The sequence below is a fragment of the Convolutriloba macropyga genome, unplaced genomic scaffold, assembly GCF_964194025.1.
Source record: "Convolutriloba macropyga unplaced genomic scaffold, txConMacr16.3 SCAFFOLD_4585, whole genome shotgun sequence".
In the NCBI taxonomy this organism is placed as follows: Eukaryota; Metazoa; Xenacoelomorpha; order Acoela; family Convolutidae; genus Convolutriloba; species Convolutriloba macropyga.
The window spans coordinates 1-20,838 of NW_027452962.1; the positions used below are offsets into that span (position 1 = coordinate 1).

The window sequence follows — 20,838 nt, forward strand, 5'->3', positions numbered from 1 at the left end:
CTGTCACCGCTCCGACGACACGAGGCCCCAGACAGGTTGTCCGGTCCTCTCCTGTTCCTCCTTGCGTTCGCCTGACCCCCACGCCGGCTGCGATGCGCCATTGTCTGACAGCTGGGCCTCAGAACTTGGCTGCCCAATGTCATCTGCCAGCGGCACCCTGAACACTATGCAAATGACTGTCGTGGCCGGCGAGGCTTGTTGTGAGCTGGCACGCTTGCCTGTCCATCACGCCTCTGTCTCTGCTTCCAGGCTCTCTTCTCAGCCGCGGGTGTTCCATTCATCTCTACTGTTTTCTGCGGGTCTCACTGGTACACGACTGCTCTGAAATCACAGTTTTCGATCCCCCCCCCCCCCCCCCCCCCCCCCCGTCCCCACCCCCCATGACCAATGATCTTGTAGGGTATGCTGTGGGACTTGAGGGGCAGCACAATAACAAGCGGTAGAGCTTCGCAGAATGGTGGCCAGGTACGCTATGGCGATGAGGGCAAGCACAGGAGGGGGAGCACACAGCCACTGAGGACGTTGCTAGGAGGCTGCGGCAGAGCCTGGCTGCACTGAGCAGTAGGGGAGCAGTGCACCGCTTCTGAACAGCGAAGTGTTCGGACGCGATGGTGCAGCAACCAGAGGGGGGGAAAAGGGGGGAGGGGGAAAATGCAACTCCACGGTCTGACTGTGCGAGCTATTGCAGGATGTGAGAGGGACCAGCGTGACTGGGAGGGACAGTTGGGCGCTGAGGGGGGAGGAGCTGCAGGTGGCGAGGTCGTCATGTTATCAGGAGGGAGGCTTGAGATGACGTGGGAGTGAGAGACTTGCGGGGGGGGGGGGGGGGGGGGGGCGGGGCGGACGGAGGGGCCGGCAAGGACAGAAAGGAAGGGGAGGGGAGGGGAGGGGAGGGGAGGAGGAAGCATGGTATGGAGTACTCCAGGGCAGTTGCTCAGGCCTCAGACGAGACCTACAAGGAATTAAACGCTGGAGCTTCACAAAGGCTTTGCAACCAGGGTGGTAGAGGAGTTGCCTGTCTGTGAGGAAATGGCAGGATCTCCACTTGGCCCAAAGCAGCCAGGATGAACTTCCGGACATCACCCATCGTACCTTTCGACCGTGCGACCCCCCCCCCCCCCCCCCCCCCCCCCCCGCCCCCGACCCCGACCCCCCCAGGGTGCTGTGACAGAGCAGTCATTGACCGCATACTTGCTTTAAACAGCCGGTGCTCCTACAGTCTGGGAGATATCACTCATCTGGGTCTCAGGAAGTGAATAGTAGCAAAATGCCTCGCAACCGAGGAAGTGAACAGTATTTTCATGGAAAGTAAAGTGGAGTGTATCGGGGTTCTGCCCGCCTTCCTAAAAAAATTGTGGTTCTGGTTTACAGGGTGGCCAGGGGGTGGCAGTTATCTCAAGCTGCCATGCAGTGCACTCATACATTCCATAAAATGGAAAGTTGTAGCTTCCACTACCGTAACACTACACTCCAGGGGTAACACTGGACATAATAATGGTGAAGAATGGCTGATCATACGCAGGGAACGTGATGTCCTAGTCATTGAGCTTGAGAAATGGTTAGCTCGGCGGTGGTTCTCTCAGATCTGTAGCAGCAACCTGTCAGGCATGCTCTCCTTCACAGCTAGTGAATAAGCACACCCGAATGACGGCGATGAACCGCAGGAGGCACAGAAGTCTAGGAGAAGCACGGCGGCTGGTGGATTGCATGACGTATAGAATCTGTTTGAAGCATGTCCTGCGGGGTCACCAGTGTAAAAAATTGCCGGCTGTAAGATGCACCTTTGCAGTTGCATTTAGGAATGTCGTCAGCTGCGTCAAACCCTAATGTCGCCCGAGGATGTCAGCGGCCAGTTGATGCTGTCTGTTGATAAGTCAGCCCCGCAGCGGGCACCCCGGAGGCTTGCAGTCTCGTAGTACTCCTTCGCGCACGCGGCGATGGCGTCTCCGATTCGCATGTGCTGCGACCTCGTCGTCGCTGTCCTGTCGTTTTGCTCCCGCCGCGCGACTATCCTCCCATCATACATCGGGGACTTATCTTCACTGGAGGCTTCGATAGGAGGAAGGAACGCAGATCCCCGCCGGGCTTCGGCATTGCTTTTCGTTCCGCTGCCATTTGAAGAAGGCAAAATTACGATTGTCGGCACCTCTCTGCTACCGCGTCGAGACTGCAACCCCGTGCAACCATAACCTGTTAGCGACACCCTCGAGGGACATGTCACTCTCCGATGAAACGTTGGAAGATTGACGCCATGACGCAGTGTCCCGCTAAACTGTTCTGGCCGAATATCTTGCTTTCGTCGGTGTCCCTCACGTTGTTCGAGACTGGAATCGCCGCAACGGGACGAACTGACGATCGTATGTCGTAGGGATTGGCTGGAGAGTACACAGCTGCCCGAGCCCATGGTTGAGACCAGCGACGCTTTAGACGTCGCAAGACTATCAAGTCCAATCGGGTCTACATTGGAAGGAATAGCAGGGAAGACGCTCGAGGTGGACGACCTCCGGGTTGGTCTGACCGACTCGATAAAGACCGGTCGACCAGCACTCTGGCTCTGGTCCTTCTCAAGAGCCGGGGAGCGGCTAGTCCACTGAGCATCATCCACAATGGGTGGCCTGCTCAAGTTGACCGCACACCAGTCGTCGAGGGAGTCGCTATGATCAGTGGAGGTCCTTGAGCAGGACTTGTTGGAGTTTGCCGAGTGCAGCGAAAGGTCCACTGCAGAGACGGGTGAACACCCTCTCCCACGACGACGTCGCTGTGAAAGTGGCGTCGCGTCCAGGAACTCTGGGGATCTCCTGCTACGTTTGCAGGTGGGAAAATCGGTTGCCGTCATGATGGCCTCGAATTACTTTAAAAAGTTTGTGGCTGCAATACTCCCTACCTGCGCTCTTCTTTCGACTAGAAAGGGGCACTGCTCCGTGCCTGCTCCGCCTACGGATACAGAACCTCTCGCTCACTACAGAGAGCGCTCTAGGGTACCTCTCTAGAGAGGTACTCGTAGCTACGTGTGAGCGTGGGGCACAGCTCCCGAAGCGTGCGATGTCCTGGCCAGTCTCCCATATATATGGTCGTACGTACCAGGAGGGCAGGTCGTTCTGGTCGTAACTCGTACCAGCAGGGTAGGTCGTACTGTCGGATCGGTTGTACGCAGTGGCCCATAGATATAGGTATGTGTGGTATGTGTATCGCTAGGTACTCTTCAGACTTGACTCTCTAGTCTACTCTGAAGGACCGTACACCATGCCTACTACTCGTACGAGTACCTCCTGCTACTACCTACCGACTACGAGTACCCTACCCTACCTACTGCCCACCGGCCCTACCCCTAGTCCCTACCTACTGGCAACCATGCTGTAGGGCTGCACTTTGGTCTGTAACTCTAGGGTACCCTACCCTACGCGTTGTCAGTTGTGACTTGTCACCTACGGTACAGTACTGGCTACCGGCTACTGCTGGCCGGTACTCGTAAGTCGTACCCTACCATTGTTGATCGTCTCGACACAGCTAGTACCCTACTGTAGGGCAGCTGCGTACGATCGTGCTCTGGTGTGTACCCTGTAAGTCGTAACTAAGGAATTAAGGATAACCCGCCTCACCTACGAGGGTACCAGAGCTACGAGCATCGTACTGCCAGGCCGGGTTGCAAAAACTGGCATATTTGCCCCTGGTTTGGGGCCGGGGAAGGCGGTGCCTGTGGGGCCCTTTCCCCATGTGCAGCGGGAAGGGGGGGGGCGACGTGGGTAGAGTTCCCCTCCCAGAGGCCCTGTGTGTGTGGGGTTCCGCGCCCAGGCCAACTGTAACTCAAAATTTACACAGTACTCGTACTAGTACTCTACTCGTTTTGAGTACTCAGTACGTAGTATTGACTATCATACTGCACGGCTGTATATCGTCGAACGTACCCTACTGATCAACCATGCATCTGTTTTAAAAATTTTAAACACATATATATATCGGCGCTATCGCTGCATGTACTATACAGTATCCTGTAGGTACGAGCACTCGTTCGGTCCCCCGTGGGGAAGCTTCCCCATCGTTGTCTTTCTTGATATTTTCCGGTTACTATGCGTATATATGTCGCTATGACGACCGAACATTTCCCCACGGATTGGGGAACGAATGGGGAACAGGGGCACTTTATTAAGAGCAATGTACTAAAAGACGCCCCTGAAACTGCCCCTGTTCCCCAGGCTCCCAGCTGGCGGGCCGGGCCGGTACGAGTACGAGTACTGACAAAATAAGGCCCCCCACTCGGCCAGATCTGCCGCGCATCCGTCCAGTCCTGCAACAAGGTAGCCGACGCAACTCGTTTTTTTTAAAACACCCCCGGGCAGGTGAAGCCCGACGCAACTCGTACTGACCGGCATAGGGGAGAATTTAACGCATTTTAACGGATTTTATTGATGGCGTAAAAAAAATTTCTGGGGGGGGCCCTGGATGGCCCCCCCAGACCCCCCCTTCAGGGGCCCGCCGCCTTCGGCAGCCCCGGCAGGGGCAGGGGAAAATACATTCTCCGCAGCCCGGCTGCCAGGTACTCGTGAGTCGTACCCTCTAAAAGGGAGAGGGTCAGAGGGACCTAATCGCGTAGACATGTTCCTAATTATGGACATTTGGTACGTTTCGATATACTGGGTATACTACTGCCTGAGCTTTGCTCGTACGAGCATCCACCTGTCCGATCGCGGGTTTCCGTATGTTTGGTCACATGCGGGCAGAAAGAGGACAGAAAAATTTTTACAGACAGGAAATGGATCCGGACGGCATCCGGTATATATTTGTAATAATTTCGTACTTATGTCCAGCAAAAAAGTCTATAATTAGGAACACCCCTGAAAGATGCGCTTACCCCCCGACCCGCCGCGCCCCGCGGCTGCCGACGTGACCGCCACCACCGCAGCTCCTGGCGGAAGACTGCATATGTGTTCGACAAACTGTCGCCGGCTACACAGGCAGTGTGCCAGCCGGCATCATGGTGAATCGGGGGTGCCGAAAGACCGCAAAAATGCCTATAATTAGGTCCCCCGTTCCCTAGCTATATATATGTCCCTCATCTGTGACGCAAACGGCAGAGCTGGAACTTATCTAACTTATCTAACGGATATATATAGTAGAGTACTACTAGTACCACGGTCCAGGAGGGATAGTGCCAGGTAGCAATCATGCGAGTGCTAGTACTGAAGAGTACCTACCGGCTACCCCACGTGCCGAACTTTGAAAAGTACACCTGAGTATAGAGTATGGATGTACGGAGTATGGAGTATGTATGGAGTATGGAGTATGGAGTATGGAGTATGGAGTATGGAGTATGGAGTATGGAGTATGGAGTCTGTATACGTGGGAGGAGTCAATTTTTCTACACCCCCGGGCAGGAGTCATATTCGAGAAATTCATGATGAAATCGCGCATGGGGACGACAGCCCGAGTCTGATTCCGATTTCCACTCTGATTCCGATCGAATCGGATTCCGTCGGATACACAATCACAAGAGCATGCGAATATATAACGATGTAATCACGGAATGCGTTTCGAACTCGTTCATTCATACTAGTACTCGTACGCAGTATTGTAATGTGACCCTCTCAAGAGTACGTACGCACAGCTAGCTGTAGTAGCCAGAGCCTGGCTATATAGATTATAGAGGGTACTGGCTAGGGTGTCCACTGTACTACACGTACCCACCACTACCTTGAACCTCTACTACCTACAACCAGTAGTAGATGACAGATCACTACCTGCTACTCGTACTGTAGCTAGTGAGTACTCTAGAGAGAGGCACTTTGGCACCATGGCCACATGTAACGCATGCGTACACTAAGACGAGTACTCGTACATACTATATACCAGTGTCACCAGTACTTGTTGGCCGTAGCTCTGTATCCTCCGTCTGGTTCCTGCTAGTACTCTAGCTAGTAGTACTGTCTCCTGGTACTATCCATCATTCATCAAATAAATCAATCTATCGTGTACTCTCTTACACTAGCCCCGGGCATCTCCCTAGCCCCTGCCCTTGGCTCCGGCCCCCCTGTAACGATCCCCTCACTCTCTACGTACGCTACACTTCGTAGTGTAAAGTGTAAACTCTCTGGAGGTTACAACTAACACATGAGTACCCTACTGGTAGTAGAACAGTGATACCTGTGATAATAGGTTCATGAATAGCAGAACAGTAGGTAGTAGTACGCTTGACAACCGCAATATAAATATGAAATATACATGCACATGACACTACTACTACTATTACTATCTATTATTATTGTATGTATAATACTCAACAAAAAATGAAATTGCTGTAGTCCATGTACCATGTACGAACTACCTTCGGTGCAATCGAGCCCAAATTCCGATTTCCGTGGGAAAACTGAGGATTGTCCGATATTGGAGGACTATCGCTATCTGCAGAACGGCTTGGGAATATGGATCCGGGATCCCTACTCAATCCTTGAAATATCGATATCACTAATTATTGTATGGCTGACATGGGAGAATTTCAACAAATAAGGAAACCAGAATCTGAACGTACTGCTGTGGGGGCGATGGACGATGGTGCTCAGGAGTCAGGCCTCAGCAGCCAGAAGTAAGTCAGACTCCAGGCTGCATGAAGCCGCCGGAGAAGGCCATAAAAGCGGTAATAATACACCCACACATATATAATATAGGGTCTATTTGGCACCTGGGGGCAACAACTTTTCGGCACCATCCCGAACTAAACCGAACTAAACCCGGAAACCCTTGAAAGGACTCACTGCCTCGTTCCACGACCCACTGCCACGTTAATTTCGGCCCCGCCCAGTTTCGATCCGGCGACCTCTCGGGTCACAATTACCGAGTGCTCCACTAGCCAGCATAGCATTGCGCACCTTGCCGTGAAGGGGTATCGTATTCGTTATGAACACATCCCCAGTGAATGTGCACTGTGCCGCCAACTGTCAACGTCTCCATATTTACAGGGTGCCAAATAGGTTTTGCACCTCGGGTGCCAAATATCATCACACATAACAATTACAAGGGGCGAACGCACGGATACGGACCTACCCGGGCCTCCGGCCCGGGCCCGGGCAAAGCCCGGCCCGGCCACCCCAAAAGCTTGCCTAATCAGGAGCGTGACAAACATACAAACAAACAGACACCATTTCACTTCTATATTGTAAGGATAATAATATGTCTATCTCAATAACTGCGAAGACAACATATAATAATCCAAGCGTAGCGGGATGTCGGCTGTTGCGCAGCAACACCTTGCGGAGCGTTCCGTAGGCTGTAATGCCTGCGGGGTAAACACTCGAGTAATTACTAGCATTGGGCCGATTGAACCGCGCGATCAAAATCGGACAGCCGACATTTGGTATCGCGTTCTTATTAGCAGGTCACTTTGATGTTATTGTCCGAAAATCACGCAGCCGCCTAATAAAAAGTCGTTGGTTTGAAAACTCTCTAGCCGTCCGATGAATTGCCCAAGCCCCAACCGCCGATGCCTTCCGCTCTAGGTTTAAATGCACTCCAACTAGTGTCTGGCTACGGTTGCTCGTAGGCCGGTACCATTACTACGGATTCCGCTTGTAATTTAAAACTTGTCGCTGTACAGAGAGAGACATCACTATGCGAGTATAGATCAGAGTTGGTACATACAAGATAGCTAGCAATATTGTAGTAGAGTAGGGTATGAAGGGTAGTGCGCGAGTTGCACCATCCACAGCCTAGCGCTCGCACAACAACAAGACGTTGCTCCTGGTTGGCCTGGTATTGTATCGATTGTTGTAGTACTCATATATGAGTATACTCAGTTTCTTCCCCTTGAAACCCATCGGTCGGCGACCGTGGTGATGGGAAACCTCCCAGACATGTGCCCATCACGTCTATCAATGTGATGCGCGGGAAACTTTTCCAAGCTTCACCCAGGTCCATCATGATAAAAACATAATAATCCATTATTTAGAAAAATATCTATCACCCACGAATGTACGACATCGTACAACAGAACGCCGGGATGAATATATCACAGATGTTGCCAAGGCGATCGGTGTGCCTCGCGGTACGGCACCTGTGTGCGATTGCACGGTAGGTACCTAGCTATATTACCTACCGACCGCGGTACTTCCCAGGGCGCTTCGAGACGTCTGTAGTTCCCCCCTTGCTGGGAATATCCTTTTGAGTCCGGGATATCTAATTACATACTCGCGTGCATGAGCGTGCAATACACTACTATCCAAAATTATTGGTTAAAGCAACTTCAACCCCTCTCCGATGTCGGTGGTACCAACAGCCGGCCTCAGGAAATCAAGTCGACCTGCGCAACAAACCGGGAATATCCCCCTGCTAATCCGATGTCTTATGTGAAGTACGCGAAGATATCCTAACGAAGTCATGGCAAATTCCGATATTTTACTATATATACAAAGAAGTACAGGTTTGTGAATTGTCTGGTGTGTGTGCGTACTGTGGCAACTAGTGAGAGGTGCTTGGGCCAATGTTGCCCGGTGTGTGTGGAGGTCATACCATGAGGATGTTGTGCGGCCCCGGATTAGGGTCAATTTTACCCTAACACCCTAGCTACGAGACCGTTTAAACTCTCCTAGTTCCACTGCTAAGTATATTATGTGCTAAGTATATTATGTAGTAAGTATTGTTTTCACTGATGCGGGTAAATGGGGCCCAACTAGATATTTACACTCATTACAGCTGAGGAGCGAGTGAATGAGAAACCCTCGGGCTACCATCCAGAGAAATACTAAAGCTTTGTCTATGCCTCTCAAGGAGAGACGGGCCGCCGTGTTGATGTATTGTGGGCGCACAAACGTTGGGAGCAACGGAAATTTGGTATATAGGGCGGAAAGCACTTGTGAATTTTTACTACACAAATGCCATGAGCTTAACACGCCTAGCGCATTGCCATGCAGTAGGCTCCATAAGTAATCCAACCTCCCTAGCATGACAATAATTGCCGCTTGGTGCGCAATGCGATTTCATACCCTACTGGCGCTAGGGTTTGCCGGGAATTTTGCATTGTGGTGTATTCGAGATTCGACGTACGGCCGGGTGCGCGCGTACAGCGTAATGGACGCAGAATGCAGATTGCAGTGTGTACACCACTAGTGTACCTACCTGGTACCAGGAGGGTCCTCCTGCTGGTACATCCTCAGAAGGGTTCGTCATTCGTGCATGATCGCGTGCACGTCCAGCTGCATGCAGCCTGCAGTTGCTGCCGCCCACCCTAGGGTAGGTGCAGTACCCTAGCTTGCTGGGCGTCATCGCTAGTACACAGTGCGTACTCGTACGGGTACTGTACCATGCAGGAGTACCATCTTATCTGTACTCCATAGTAATTAGTACCTCACTCTAGAGGTACCTGCCCTAGAGTAGTACCAGGAGGTAGTACCGTTCCTCCTGGTAGTACCGTTGCTAGCTTGCCGCCGTTCCGGCTGTCACTGTCCGAGTACGAGTACCAGGAGTACTTTAGACTTTAGTAGTACCCTATCGGCTATCACCACCACGGTACGGCCTTCTTGTACCACGGTCGACACGGAAGGGAAGGGTTCCCGTTTCCCCGGCCACTACTACTCGTACGAGTAATAATTCCCAGTGCGGACCTTTCGCAATTTACCCGTCCTGTCCTAAGACTCGGGGTATTTCGGGATCCGCTCTGTATTCGGGCGGCCAGGACTGGTACCTACTGCAGGTACTGTAGGATTATTGTAAAACACCTTTCGCACAGGTACATCGTACTCGTACCTGTAGTATTCGTATTCACTTTCACTTGTCTGTTCCTCCTCGTTATTCGCCTATCATTTCCACATTTCACGCGGTTTTTCGTGCGCTTTCCATAATTTCTATGTTCTTCGTGATTTTTTCCGGGACCCCCGGCAAGTGCACGACATGAGTAGAATCGACTTGGAATCCGTAGAATTTGTTGTTTTACAGTCTAAGTTGTTACAAGGGCTAAGAAGTACAGTTATGTACAAATTCTTCAAGTGATGAATCAACACTTTCCGTCTTTACATCGGTGCACAGAGTAGGCGTTCACATAGATACAGAGCCAGAGCAAGGAGGGAGACAGAAGGCTCATATTTCCGAGCCGGCCCAGAGCGTCTGCCAGTCGGCAGTTTTGGCCGCCGGGTTTTCATCATTGCCAAGTGACAGGTGTTCTCACACGTCAGGTGGGCATTACCTGTGTTCAGCGTTTGTCCTCCATGCTGGCTGCATGGAGGCAAACGTCGACGAGCGTGCTCAGCGGACTGCCGGCATCATTTTGCGTCCGACGAAGGTAATCGCGTTCTTCTGCCGCCGTCGGCATGTTGATATCTTCATTCATCACTTCATCTTCATACCGTCTCGTCGACCACCTGTCATGTGTCGAGAAGAACAGACACCAGACACAGTATGTCAGCTTCAGTAAACTGCTGCGGCCGGGTGTAGAGCCGGTATGCCGCTGCAGCCTTGCTTCGCTCCATCCCGTTGTTGCCGTACGGAGATAGGCACCAGCCGGCGTCCGCGTAGTATCTTCCCGACCGCAGCATTTGTAACAGCATTCGTTGAAACCGTTGTCTGTGTTCCCATCTTGCATTCGAGATTTGTGCATACAAGTATACACGTCCAAAGATGTTCTTTTTGTCGACTCGTATCTTCTTAGCGATTGGGTCGGCCCCCGACAGGGCGTATTCATGTCTGCCCTTTGTAATGGCCTCAGGTTCCACATTCTTGACGTATGCCCTGAACCCGCGGTTGCCTGCAAACACACATTACATTTTCAACAACTTGTAGACTTACCAAAACCTTCATAAAAGCAACTAGCAAGACACATATGCTGGGCGTTGGGTCATACCTGGGAGATCCTCTTTGAAGCAATAGCCGAGCAGGGGTATCCATTGATGGACACCCTTGCCGGCTAGTTCCTTCACATAGACGGATCCAGCTGCAACGCCACACTTGCCCCACACCTGTGTCATGCATTATGTATGTAAGTATCAACTCAAGGCAACGCACAGCAGGGCACAGCAACACAGGGCAGGGCAGGTCACCGCAGGCCAGGGCACAGCAAACAGAGGCTCGTATACCTTTTGTTTTATGTAAGATGTGATTGCAGCCGTAGAAGACACGCATACTCTCCATAGGCACTGCAGATGATAGTGACCCTTCAGAGGCCCCAATTCCTCAAAAACAACCCCTGTGCTCACAGCCGCCGAGGCGAGCACTACCACCACAGCAACTTCTTCTTCTTCGTTGATATCTCGCCCTACATATATACACATAACAAACACTTAGCACCGTTCAAACAAGCATGACCCCAACATACGCAAGCATTGCAGCCATCATACCTTGTGCTACGATAGTGATGTTGCAGTTGCGTATGTGAGCTTGTTGACGTTGTTGCTGTCTACGCCTACCCTGGCTTGACGTTGGCAAGATTGGTTCGTATTGGAAATTGTCCACCGGGACAACATCCTCTTGAGTAAGGTTGCCTACAACTCTGACACCTGCACATGCAAAACACTTGTTCCTGTCTGCAAAATTCTAGACTACACCACACTATACCATCCTGCAAGAGCCTCGCCTGCTGGAGCTGTAACTCTTTTTTCTGGAGGTTCCAACCGTATGTACTGTTATGCACACATACACGCCAACTTAGTTCTTCAAATGTGCACGGGAAAACACTGCAGCACAAGGCAGGGTTGCTTACCGTTTTCCAACGCGTTGTAGAATGTTGCCGGATCACTTCGGCAACTGTCGTCTATGAAGTCACGGTCGGCCTCAGTAGGCTCCATGTCATTATCCGTCTCGGCAGCGTACTCTGCTGCCCCTGTAAGCATACGGCAAGCACAGTTCAGATTTCTCGAAACAACAACGAATAACATACATGAACTAGTTTGTGGGCCTTTCATTACCTGCCTCCATATCCACAAACTCGGACATCAGATCTGTTCCTCGCTGCTGTTCTGGCTACACGTACCGCTATCTAGACAGTCGGCTTTTCGTTTCCTGATCTCGCGTATCAGACGGAGTGCATCAAGGCTCGTTAACACATGCCGACAGTTAGGGTTCTTCTGAAAAACGCCGTATCCCTCTAATTGAACTGCTTGCGATTGCCGAGCCGGAATGCTTGCTAAATGCTGCTGCAGATTCTCTATTTCTTCGCTCGCTTCCGCACGCGAATAGCAAGCCGGCAAAGTTCCAGCAGTGACATATTCCCCGGCCGACAACGATCTAAGATACACAACGAAGTTGCGCTGAGCAGGACTAGCACGCGATGAAAAATCTATTCCGTCAAGCAACCGAAACAGCTCGTCGTTCGTTCGATTCATGATCTTTCATATCGATTCGCTTCGGTATACGATCCGGTTTGCATGTTCCGTGAGCATTATTCTCGTGAGCAGTGTTGTGATGATAGACTGCACTAGCAACTTGACCAGCCTGTTCTATATACTCACCTCATTTCCGCCCACGCATCTTCTACCACGCACTACATCCGAGTACTGTACTCTGTACAGCTGCTTTCATTGACATATCGTCTATCGGTCCAATGCACGCATTGGCAGTACGTCTATCGGTGGGGCTTTCGCCCCTGACGTCCTTAAAATGGGCTTACAGGTGTAATCAATATCTCTCTCTCTCTCTCTCTCTCTCTCTCTCTACGTAGCTATCGGTCCAATGCATGCATCCACCGTTGCATACATCATAGAGTACCAGTACTAGTACAGTACATCTCACGCACACATCTTTCCATACATTACTCCCTGTCTTCGCCCCGTTCTATACTTTCTACTTTTTCCACGAATTCCCTCGCTTCCCGTACGGATTTACACAGAGTTTAGGGAGTGTGCCGGGCTCCAGTATTCGTCGAGGATCACCGCTGTCACGGTATCACGGAATCACGGTATTCCGGCTGATCAAAGCCCGGGTTAACATCACGCTTGCTGTTCTGCCGGCCCTGTGCGATTCGCCGCGTCTGTTGTCCGCTGCTGCCGCAGAAAGACTCTCCGCACCTTGCGTGGCTGCCCACTACGATAGAATCGATCCTGCAAGATGGTAAACAACATGAGACTGAACACCACAGCATAGGAGAGATGGGCGTTGAGGCGAGCATGATCAGCAGCTAGGTGCCAACTGCCAAGACTGTAGGAACGCTGGCAGGGCTCTGGATGCAGCGCTCTGGCAACGTTATCAGCTGATCTAGACGATAGCAGCGGCAACGCCTCAGAAATGGACATGGGCTTGACGCCCCAGATCCACAGCAGCGATAGCGACAGCGATAACGAGGACGACATCTTGTTGCTTGCTGCCGTGAGCGTTTGCGAAAAGGGTGAGCTAGGCTAGGGGGGTTGCCTGGAGGACCCTGCTGGCGCTCGTTCATGGCTATGAGTTGTTATGAAGTGTCTTCCCTAGCCGACTCCCAAGACCTCCATGACGCTGACAGAATGTGTTAGCTAGTCTTGCCATGCAGGCCCCCGACGGGTTGTGGCTAGTACACTTTTATGGTCCATTGGAGGGCTCGACCAATGGCATTAATCTTGTCAACGAATCTGAATTTGAGGACAAGATGCTAGAGGTGGAGATGTTGTTGCATCGTCTCTACTGTGTATACGGGGACGATACATATGTCAGGTCACGTTATGTGCAAGGGGGCTTCCGCCGTGCTGCGGCCCGAACGGGAGAACGGCCCGAAGGGAGTGCGGAGGACAACTACAGCACAGTTATGAATGCAGCACGTACATCAAGTGAGCGGGGGCTTGAGCTGCAGAGCTATCCTGACACTGCCGAACCATGTGTCACCAATCACAATCCGATTGCTCTTGAACCAAGGTTTCACCAACCCGAGTGTGCAAGCGGTCGTTGCTTTGTGCTCGGTCACAAACTCCTTTCCCCCCAATGGAGTCCTTGCACTCTGCGAGCTCCAACCGAATGTAGAGTCCGGTGGCAGAACGGGCAGCTGTCTTTAGCATCCAGCCAAGGGGGTGTGGTTTCCTGGGAAGGAAAGTTAGATGGAGGTCACCGCACAATCCCATCCAAGCAAACATCGTCTCGTCGACGCAAATGATGCTCCTAGGGGTGTAATTGGAGCGCCACAGGTCGTTTATTTTTCCGCCAATGATTGACGACCGCAGTTTCTGAGGGGTCGTCCTGGGGCAGGCACAGATAACGCTTCCAGGTGTTGAAACGCGCGAAGGGCATCACCTTCTTGAAGCCATAGTCGACGCCAAAGGGGTCGTCTTGCTGTGGCACCGACCATAACTCCACATGGGTAACGGTTTGATGGCGCGTCATGGCGAATAAGATGCCCAGGAAAATGTGGAACTCGCCCAGGGTGAACAGCCTGTGGTAGCGCTCCGCTGTAGCAGCACGCTCGTTCATCCGTTCGATGCTCACCTGCATCTCTGACATGTGGGGAAAAAGGCGTTGAAGAACCCCATGATCCCCACACTCTCTGGTGGGCAACCCAACCTCATGATACCCCCATGTCTGCAATTTGAGGCTGACGACATCTGGCGGGGGCAGGACCACTGCCGCTGGCCGGGCAGAGTGCCGACCGTGGCCCATGATTGCTGCCGGGGCGGGGGCGGCAGGTCGCCATAATCGTCGGCTGGCGGGTCGTCCTCGCCGGCGTGCTCCTCCTCCACCATCGAGGCCTCGACCATCATGCGGCGGTTCCGAGCGTCCCCCCCGCTTTCAGAGCTTGATTGACCCTCAGAGGTGATGTTCTGAGGATCTGGGACGTTCGTCAATGCGGTCGGCTGCACCCGCGCGGGAGCAGCCATCGGCCGGTCGGCGTTGGGGAAGGCGACGATTACCCAGCCGTTGCGCTGTTCGACCACTCGTCCCGTCATGACCGCCGCCGCGTCATCTCGGCCAAGATGTTTTCTCGACCATTCAGCCTTGTAAGAGGCTGAAAAGATGTTTTCTCGACCATTCAGCCTTGTAAGAGGCTGAAAGGTGTTGAATCGAGCATTGCACGACAGTTCCAGCCGCGAAGATCATGGCGGCATTATTCAGATGGTCGCAGTGACCATCACATGATGTGGTACGGGGTGGAGTACCCATAGCCAGCGTACACGGCCCAGGAGTATACCAGGGCTCCATTAAGACACAAAGACCCCCCGTGGAAGGCCCTACTGCCAGATTTGCACTAGGACGCCAGTGGTTAATACTGTTCTGTGCCTAGTACGCGAGTACCAGAGTAGTAGGTGAACAGTTATATGTATCCAATGGATACAGTCTTAATTGCATCCAACCAAAAACACCGTGATTCGCAGTCAAGGATTCAATTATAAACAATAGTACAATACCGTTGCACAGTGCACGGCATCAGTGCGTGATACTATGAATGCTAGAGCGCTCGTCTCACGTCCAAGAAGTACCAGGTTCGCACCCCGTGTGCGGGCAGACGAGGAGGCGGGGGCGGCGATGGGACACGTCGCAGACATGGCCTTTTAGGGGTTTTAGGGTTTTCCTGTTTCGTTCGGTATACTTCGGGCACCGGATTACAACATCTCTCTTTTAAAACCATGCAGGATGGTGAAAAAAATCGAAAAATGTTGTTCCAGTCCCATGCACCGATTCTTATTCTGGTTCCCCCCCGGAAGTGCATTTGACACCCGGGATTATTGCTTTGAATACGATACAATACCGCTGCACAAGTCACAACACAAGACGTGCGTGATAAACTATCTATGCACGCGCGAGCATGGCGCTACATTCTTGGGAGCCAGGCGGAATCATGACCGAACCCGTTCATTGCGCTGCCCAGATGTCGCCGATACCCGTTTTGCGCGTTGTCCGACAGAAAACGGCTCGCTGCGGTGCGATTGCCGCCATTTGCCACTGCTGGCCAGCTGTGCAGACTCGCTGCCAATCAGCTTGACCGCAGCTGACGATAGACTAGTGCCCATCCCCAGCTCCGCGAATGCAACCTGCTGCCTTATTATGTATTGATCCTATGTGCGCATGATTAGGTAGCAGATTAGCTAGAGGTAGGCTGGCTGTGGGTCACAAGTTTTATTTTTTAGTAACAAAATTTTGTCTTATTTACAATATTTGTGAAATTCACACAAAATACCACCCAGGCCGGCCGGGCAGGCGCTTCCAGCCACGGTTTAAGCCCAGAATCACTCGGGAAACGACGACCGGGGTACCCCGGCACGCTTTATGTGTGGGGCGGAGAGGTCTGTCTGAGAGCTTTGTCTGCTTTTTCAGGTTCTGGGGGTATTCCGGTGAAATGGTGAAACCCTAATTTCGGAGATAAACCCCTACTCGTAGCTAGTTGTGTATTTCCGCATAAAAATAAAGAACCATCCCAGCCTCGTAGGTCGGTCGGTAGGGTAGGGTAGGGTAGGGTAGGGTAGGGTAGGGTAGGGTAGGGTAGGGTAGGGTAGGGTAGGGTAGGGTAGGGTAGGGTAGGGTAGGGTAGGGTAGGGTAGGGTAGGGTAGGGTAGGGTAGGGTAGGGTAGGGTAGGGTAGGGTAGGGTAGGGTAGGGTAGGGTAGGGTAGGGTAGGGTAGGGTAGGGTAGGGTAGGGTAGGGTAGGGTAGGGTAGGGTAGGGTAGGGTAGGGTAGGGTAGGGTAGGGTAGGGTAGGGTAGGGTAGGGTAGGGTAGGGTAGGGTAGGGTAGGGTAGGGTAGGGTAGGGTAGGATAGGGTAGGGTAGGATAGGATAGGATAGGATAGGATAGGGTAGGGTAGGGTAGGGTAGGGTAGGGTAGGGTAGGGTAGGGTAGGGTAGGGTAGGGTAGGGTAGGGTAGGGTAGGGTAGGGTAGGGTAGGATAGGATAGGATAGGGTAGGGTAGGATAGGGTAGGATAGGGTAGGATAGGGTAGGATAGGGTAGGATAGGGTAGGATAGGGTAGGGTACGTGTCGGCGATTGGTGCATCGATCGACTTTAAAGAACTATCGACCTTGATCTGATCGGTCTAGCGTAGTTGCCGCCCGGGAGGCGATCATCGTCGGCCTGACTCTGCGCGCCATTGGGATTGTTTCAAATTCTGGTTTTGGGATATTGTAGATTTCGGTGAGGTTTCATAAGGATGCTGGTGAATCCGGTGGCAAATCGTTGCATTCGTCTACCTCGGGCAGTCTCCTTGGCTGGGAGGACATTATTCGTTCAGTTATCTCGAAATTTGGTAGCTCTAGGGTACGCGTAGCCGCCTTATTTATGAATAGCGCTAGAGTAGCACAGAGCACGGCGAATGTGGCGGACCAAACAGCTTCGAAAGACCTATACAGTACGAGTGTCGAGTAGTAGAATACACATTCCGCGGTTCCGCGTGAAGAACTCCCTGCCCTGGAGGGCTCTCAATACGTTCGTACCCTACCCTACGTTCTGCTTCACGACTGATCAACGGTTCGAGTCCTCCGAGGTTCGAGTACTAGGTTCCTAGCTAGTACTTTACACAATCGTACCACCCCGGCGCCCAATTCAGCTGCCTGTGTGGCCTGGTAGCGTGAGCGAGCTGGAGTGTTGCATAGTCTCTGCCATCGAACGATACCGCACCTTGCCCCAACTCCGCCGTAGCCTAGGCCTTCACGATCTCACAAGTGCTCTTTGATTCCGTTGGTGTACTCGTAGAGGAATCTCCGATCGAAATCCACCCAGCTATCAGTTTGCTTCAATGGCGATCACGAGCAGCAAAGCACGAATCGGACTGGCTACTGCCTGTGTGGCGTCAAGTCGCCCGGCCTATCATGCTCGAGCTCCGGCCATGAAAGGTTGTTGCGTGAAAGAACTGCCAGTGAGAATCTAGTTGCCTGGCAGATCTCTGCCACCCCCCCTACCCAGTGACCCTTGCACAATGTATATCACTGACACACAAGGACAGTCACATGCACGAACGCTACCCTTCGTTGTAGAACAGGGTTACCAGCAAGGCGCAGGACTTCTCCCCGTGCCCCGCGAGATCCTGTCTCTTTGTGTCACTCTGTCTTTGTCCGACCCTGTCTGTCTGTTCCTGTCCTTCTGTGTTTGTTTGTTTGCTGGGTGTGTGTGTGTGTGAGTGTGTGTACGCTGCGGCCCTCATTGTCTCCATCTGTGTTGACCTCTTTCTGCCGAGCACTTTTACTGCTGTGGTATTCATATCCGACCCAGATCTCCTCAAGTCTCTGTGCCCACACTCTTGCGGCCCCTGCTGTCGACTGATACGTGGCTGTCCCGTGGCCTCCAGGAACCTGGGCGGCACGCGGCGCCCTCCTGCTATCCCGTGGACCGGGCAGGCGCACATCCTCGACCATGCGCTTCCCGCCTGTCATCAGGGCGCAGTCTGAGGTGCGCCCAATCTGTCAGGCAGCTTTCTGCGTCGCCATCCCTGGATACTCTGCGTTCCCTGTTGACGCTTCATAGCTCAACTCCATGTCCAAAACAAATCATCGCTGTGGGGCTGGCTGCCATGAGCAGCCCTCTCCTCTTGTCCAGAGCCTCCCTGCAGCTTCGGTGCCTCCAGTCAGTTTGTGAATGTGAAACAGTATATGCCGAACCCAGTCACTTGCCCATGTGTATCCAATGATAAGGCACAGACCCCTGACACAGGGCGCCGCGCTCCCACCATTTTTGCATGGTCGGCCATGGCCACTGCGCTGAGTCAACCTCGCGTACCTGCCAGCGCGCCGGCATCCTTGTGCAGGTCGCGGCCACGGCAGGTGAAAATGAAGACTGGTTAGACTGTCTCAGTTGCTGCTGTAATCGCAGGGCGACCCCGCAAAGAATATCGAGGAGAAGGCAGAGGGCGTAAAGGCCGCCGCCAAGGAGGCAATGAAAGAGGCCAAAGATGTTGGCAGTGCTGTTGCTTCAGCTGCCGGGGAAGCGACCAATGCCACCTCCGATGTTGGATCCAACCGCGGATCACTGATTTACGGCGCCCTTGCCGTTGTGTACGGTCTTTTCGGCCTGGTGAAGGTTGCCCTCCCGGCTGTTTGCGTTGAAGGCGTCTTCTCCGCCTGTGGCACTCCGTCAACCGAGGCTTTCATGCGCCTCAGCGGAGTGTTCATGGCTCTCCCAGCCGCAGCCCTGTGGTGCCTCAAGGTGGGTTCTGGGCCCTTGCCGCATCCCTCGCCTGCCTGATCGCCAGTACGCAACCCAAGGATGTACCGAATCCCTGTGGTCGAGCTTCCTACAGTTCGCAGCGATGTCTTGACGTGTGCCCCCGCCGGTTTGCTTGCCGCGTTGCGACCTCTGAAGGGCGCAGCCGAACACGGACGTCTGGGCTCTGCAACGTATGGACGCCTGAATGGATCTCTGATGGCCTATGGCCTCGGATATGCTGCGGTGGCAGCGGCTGCCGCCCTCAACGCTTCACTTGCAACTACTTTGGGCATCTGGTGAGCAATTGCACGTCCGTGGCCTGCTGCAACATTGCGTGTTCAAAGCCTAGTGTCTTGTCTCCAGTGGCCCCGGAGCCTGCAGTCTATGGCATCGGCTGTGCCGGCCTGAGCAAGTTGCTCGCGGCCGTGAAAGATTTGTTTCTATTGCCAGTCTGCCCTCCTCAGCTGCATGTTTGCTTGTCAACCTTGACGTCGTTGCGCGTCTGTGTCACTGTTCTTCGAAGTTAACGGCTGTTATTCTGTGTGTGATCCCCGCAGGGTGCCTGTGGTGTTCAGCCTCCTCACTGCGGTCACCGCGGCCCATGTGCTCGCTAAGGGCGACAGCGGCATCGTCGGTCCCATCGCCGGGATCCCAGCTGCAGTGCTCGAGCTGGTGAAGTTCAGCTCCCCGCTCAGCGCCTTCTATGGGCTGCTGGCTGTGGTGTGTGGACTGATGGTGAGCCTCCCGCCAGCCTTGTACTCGGCCACATCCTCTTCTGGAAGGCAACGCCCTTTTTTTGTTGTTTCAAGCACGGCATGAGACCACTGACGACGGAATTACCCTTACTCCCCACCCCCACCCTGCGCACCTCACCAGGGAGCTGCCTTGCTTGGTGTGCCGTCCGCACTTCACGGCTTCCTGTTCAACGAAGCGTTCGAGCTCGCCGGGCCCGGACTCATCCCCATTGTGCAGAAGCGCATGATTGGTGTGGGCCTCCTGACCATGAGCGCAGTGACAGCTGCCATTCTCAAGGTGAGAGAACGTCACCTCCTGACGCGGCAGAGCGGGGCCAAGTGTGGCACCCTCTTATCCTCCTGTGAGCCCCTTGAAGGTGCCTTGAACTGCTGCAATTGGCTGTCGGTTTGAGATTGAAAGTCGTTTTTGCTACGTCTGACGAATTGAAGGATGCGTCTGAGCGCTCGCGCCTTGGTGCGTCGACCTTCAAGCTTCTCAACCTGGCGTTTGCAGTCACTTGCTTGGGCACCCTGGCGGTAATTCCCGACGTACCTGTCCCTCCTCTTGCAACACACCCATCGAGGCTCACACTCGCAGTTTATGCCTGCTGCAAGTCATGGCAGCTCGATGCGTCTCAAATTGTTGCAGTCGCTTGACCGCCACTGCAAGCCCCCGCGGAGGCCTTCTCTTGCAGGTGTTTGCTTGCTGACTCTCTGCGTCTCGGCGCTGAGCACTGCCCATGATGTGAATTCGTGGTACTGCAGGTGATGGGTTGGTATGTGAAGAACTCCGCCACGGCTCACATCACGGCTGCATCCGGATCGTGAGCCGCCCACACCCTCGTGCAAAACATGCAGGGCACTGCTGTGAATCCCACCTCGCCCTCCGCTGCTCGTCTTACATCCACCCGTCCTCCTTCTCCTGTTGCGTTCCCCGGAATTTTTCCGTCGCTGGGTCTCACCGCACAGCCGCGAGACGATGATATTTACTGTGAGCCACACGAGAAGTAACAGAGGGACAAGGGGGAACAAATCCACTGTGTCTGAAGCTCCCCCCATTCGCAATGCCCGATGACATCTATGCGCTGAATCTCAAAGGCACGTCCC

The 20,838-nt window shown here is 53.3% G+C and overlaps 1 protein-coding gene across 2 annotated transcripts; it reads left to right on the plus strand.

The window, feature by feature from the left end:
* The first annotated feature begins 16,912 nt into the window (after positions 1–16,912).
* Positions 16,913–20,637, plus strand: LOC142357937 (uncharacterized). Of its 2 annotated transcripts, none has more exons than XM_075409426.1 (9): positions 16,913–16,993; positions 17,552–17,691; positions 18,144–18,244; positions 18,665–18,997; positions 19,154–19,293; positions 19,555–19,732; positions 19,874–20,029; positions 20,182–20,268; positions 20,497–20,637. In XM_075409426.1, exons 2-9 carry the CDS (start codon positions 17,595–17,597, stop codon positions 20,557–20,559), a joined length of 1,155 nt encoding a protein of 384 aa, XP_075265541.1. In that variant the 5' UTR covers positions 16,913–16,993; positions 17,552–17,594; the 3' UTR covers positions 20,560–20,637. The 2 variants fall into 2 exon arrangements, with proteins under 2 accessions (XP_075265541.1, XP_075265542.1); XM_075409427.1 differs by lacking the exon at positions 16,913–16,993 and adding an exon at positions 17,241–17,342.
* Positions 20,638–20,838: the final 201 nt, after the last annotated feature.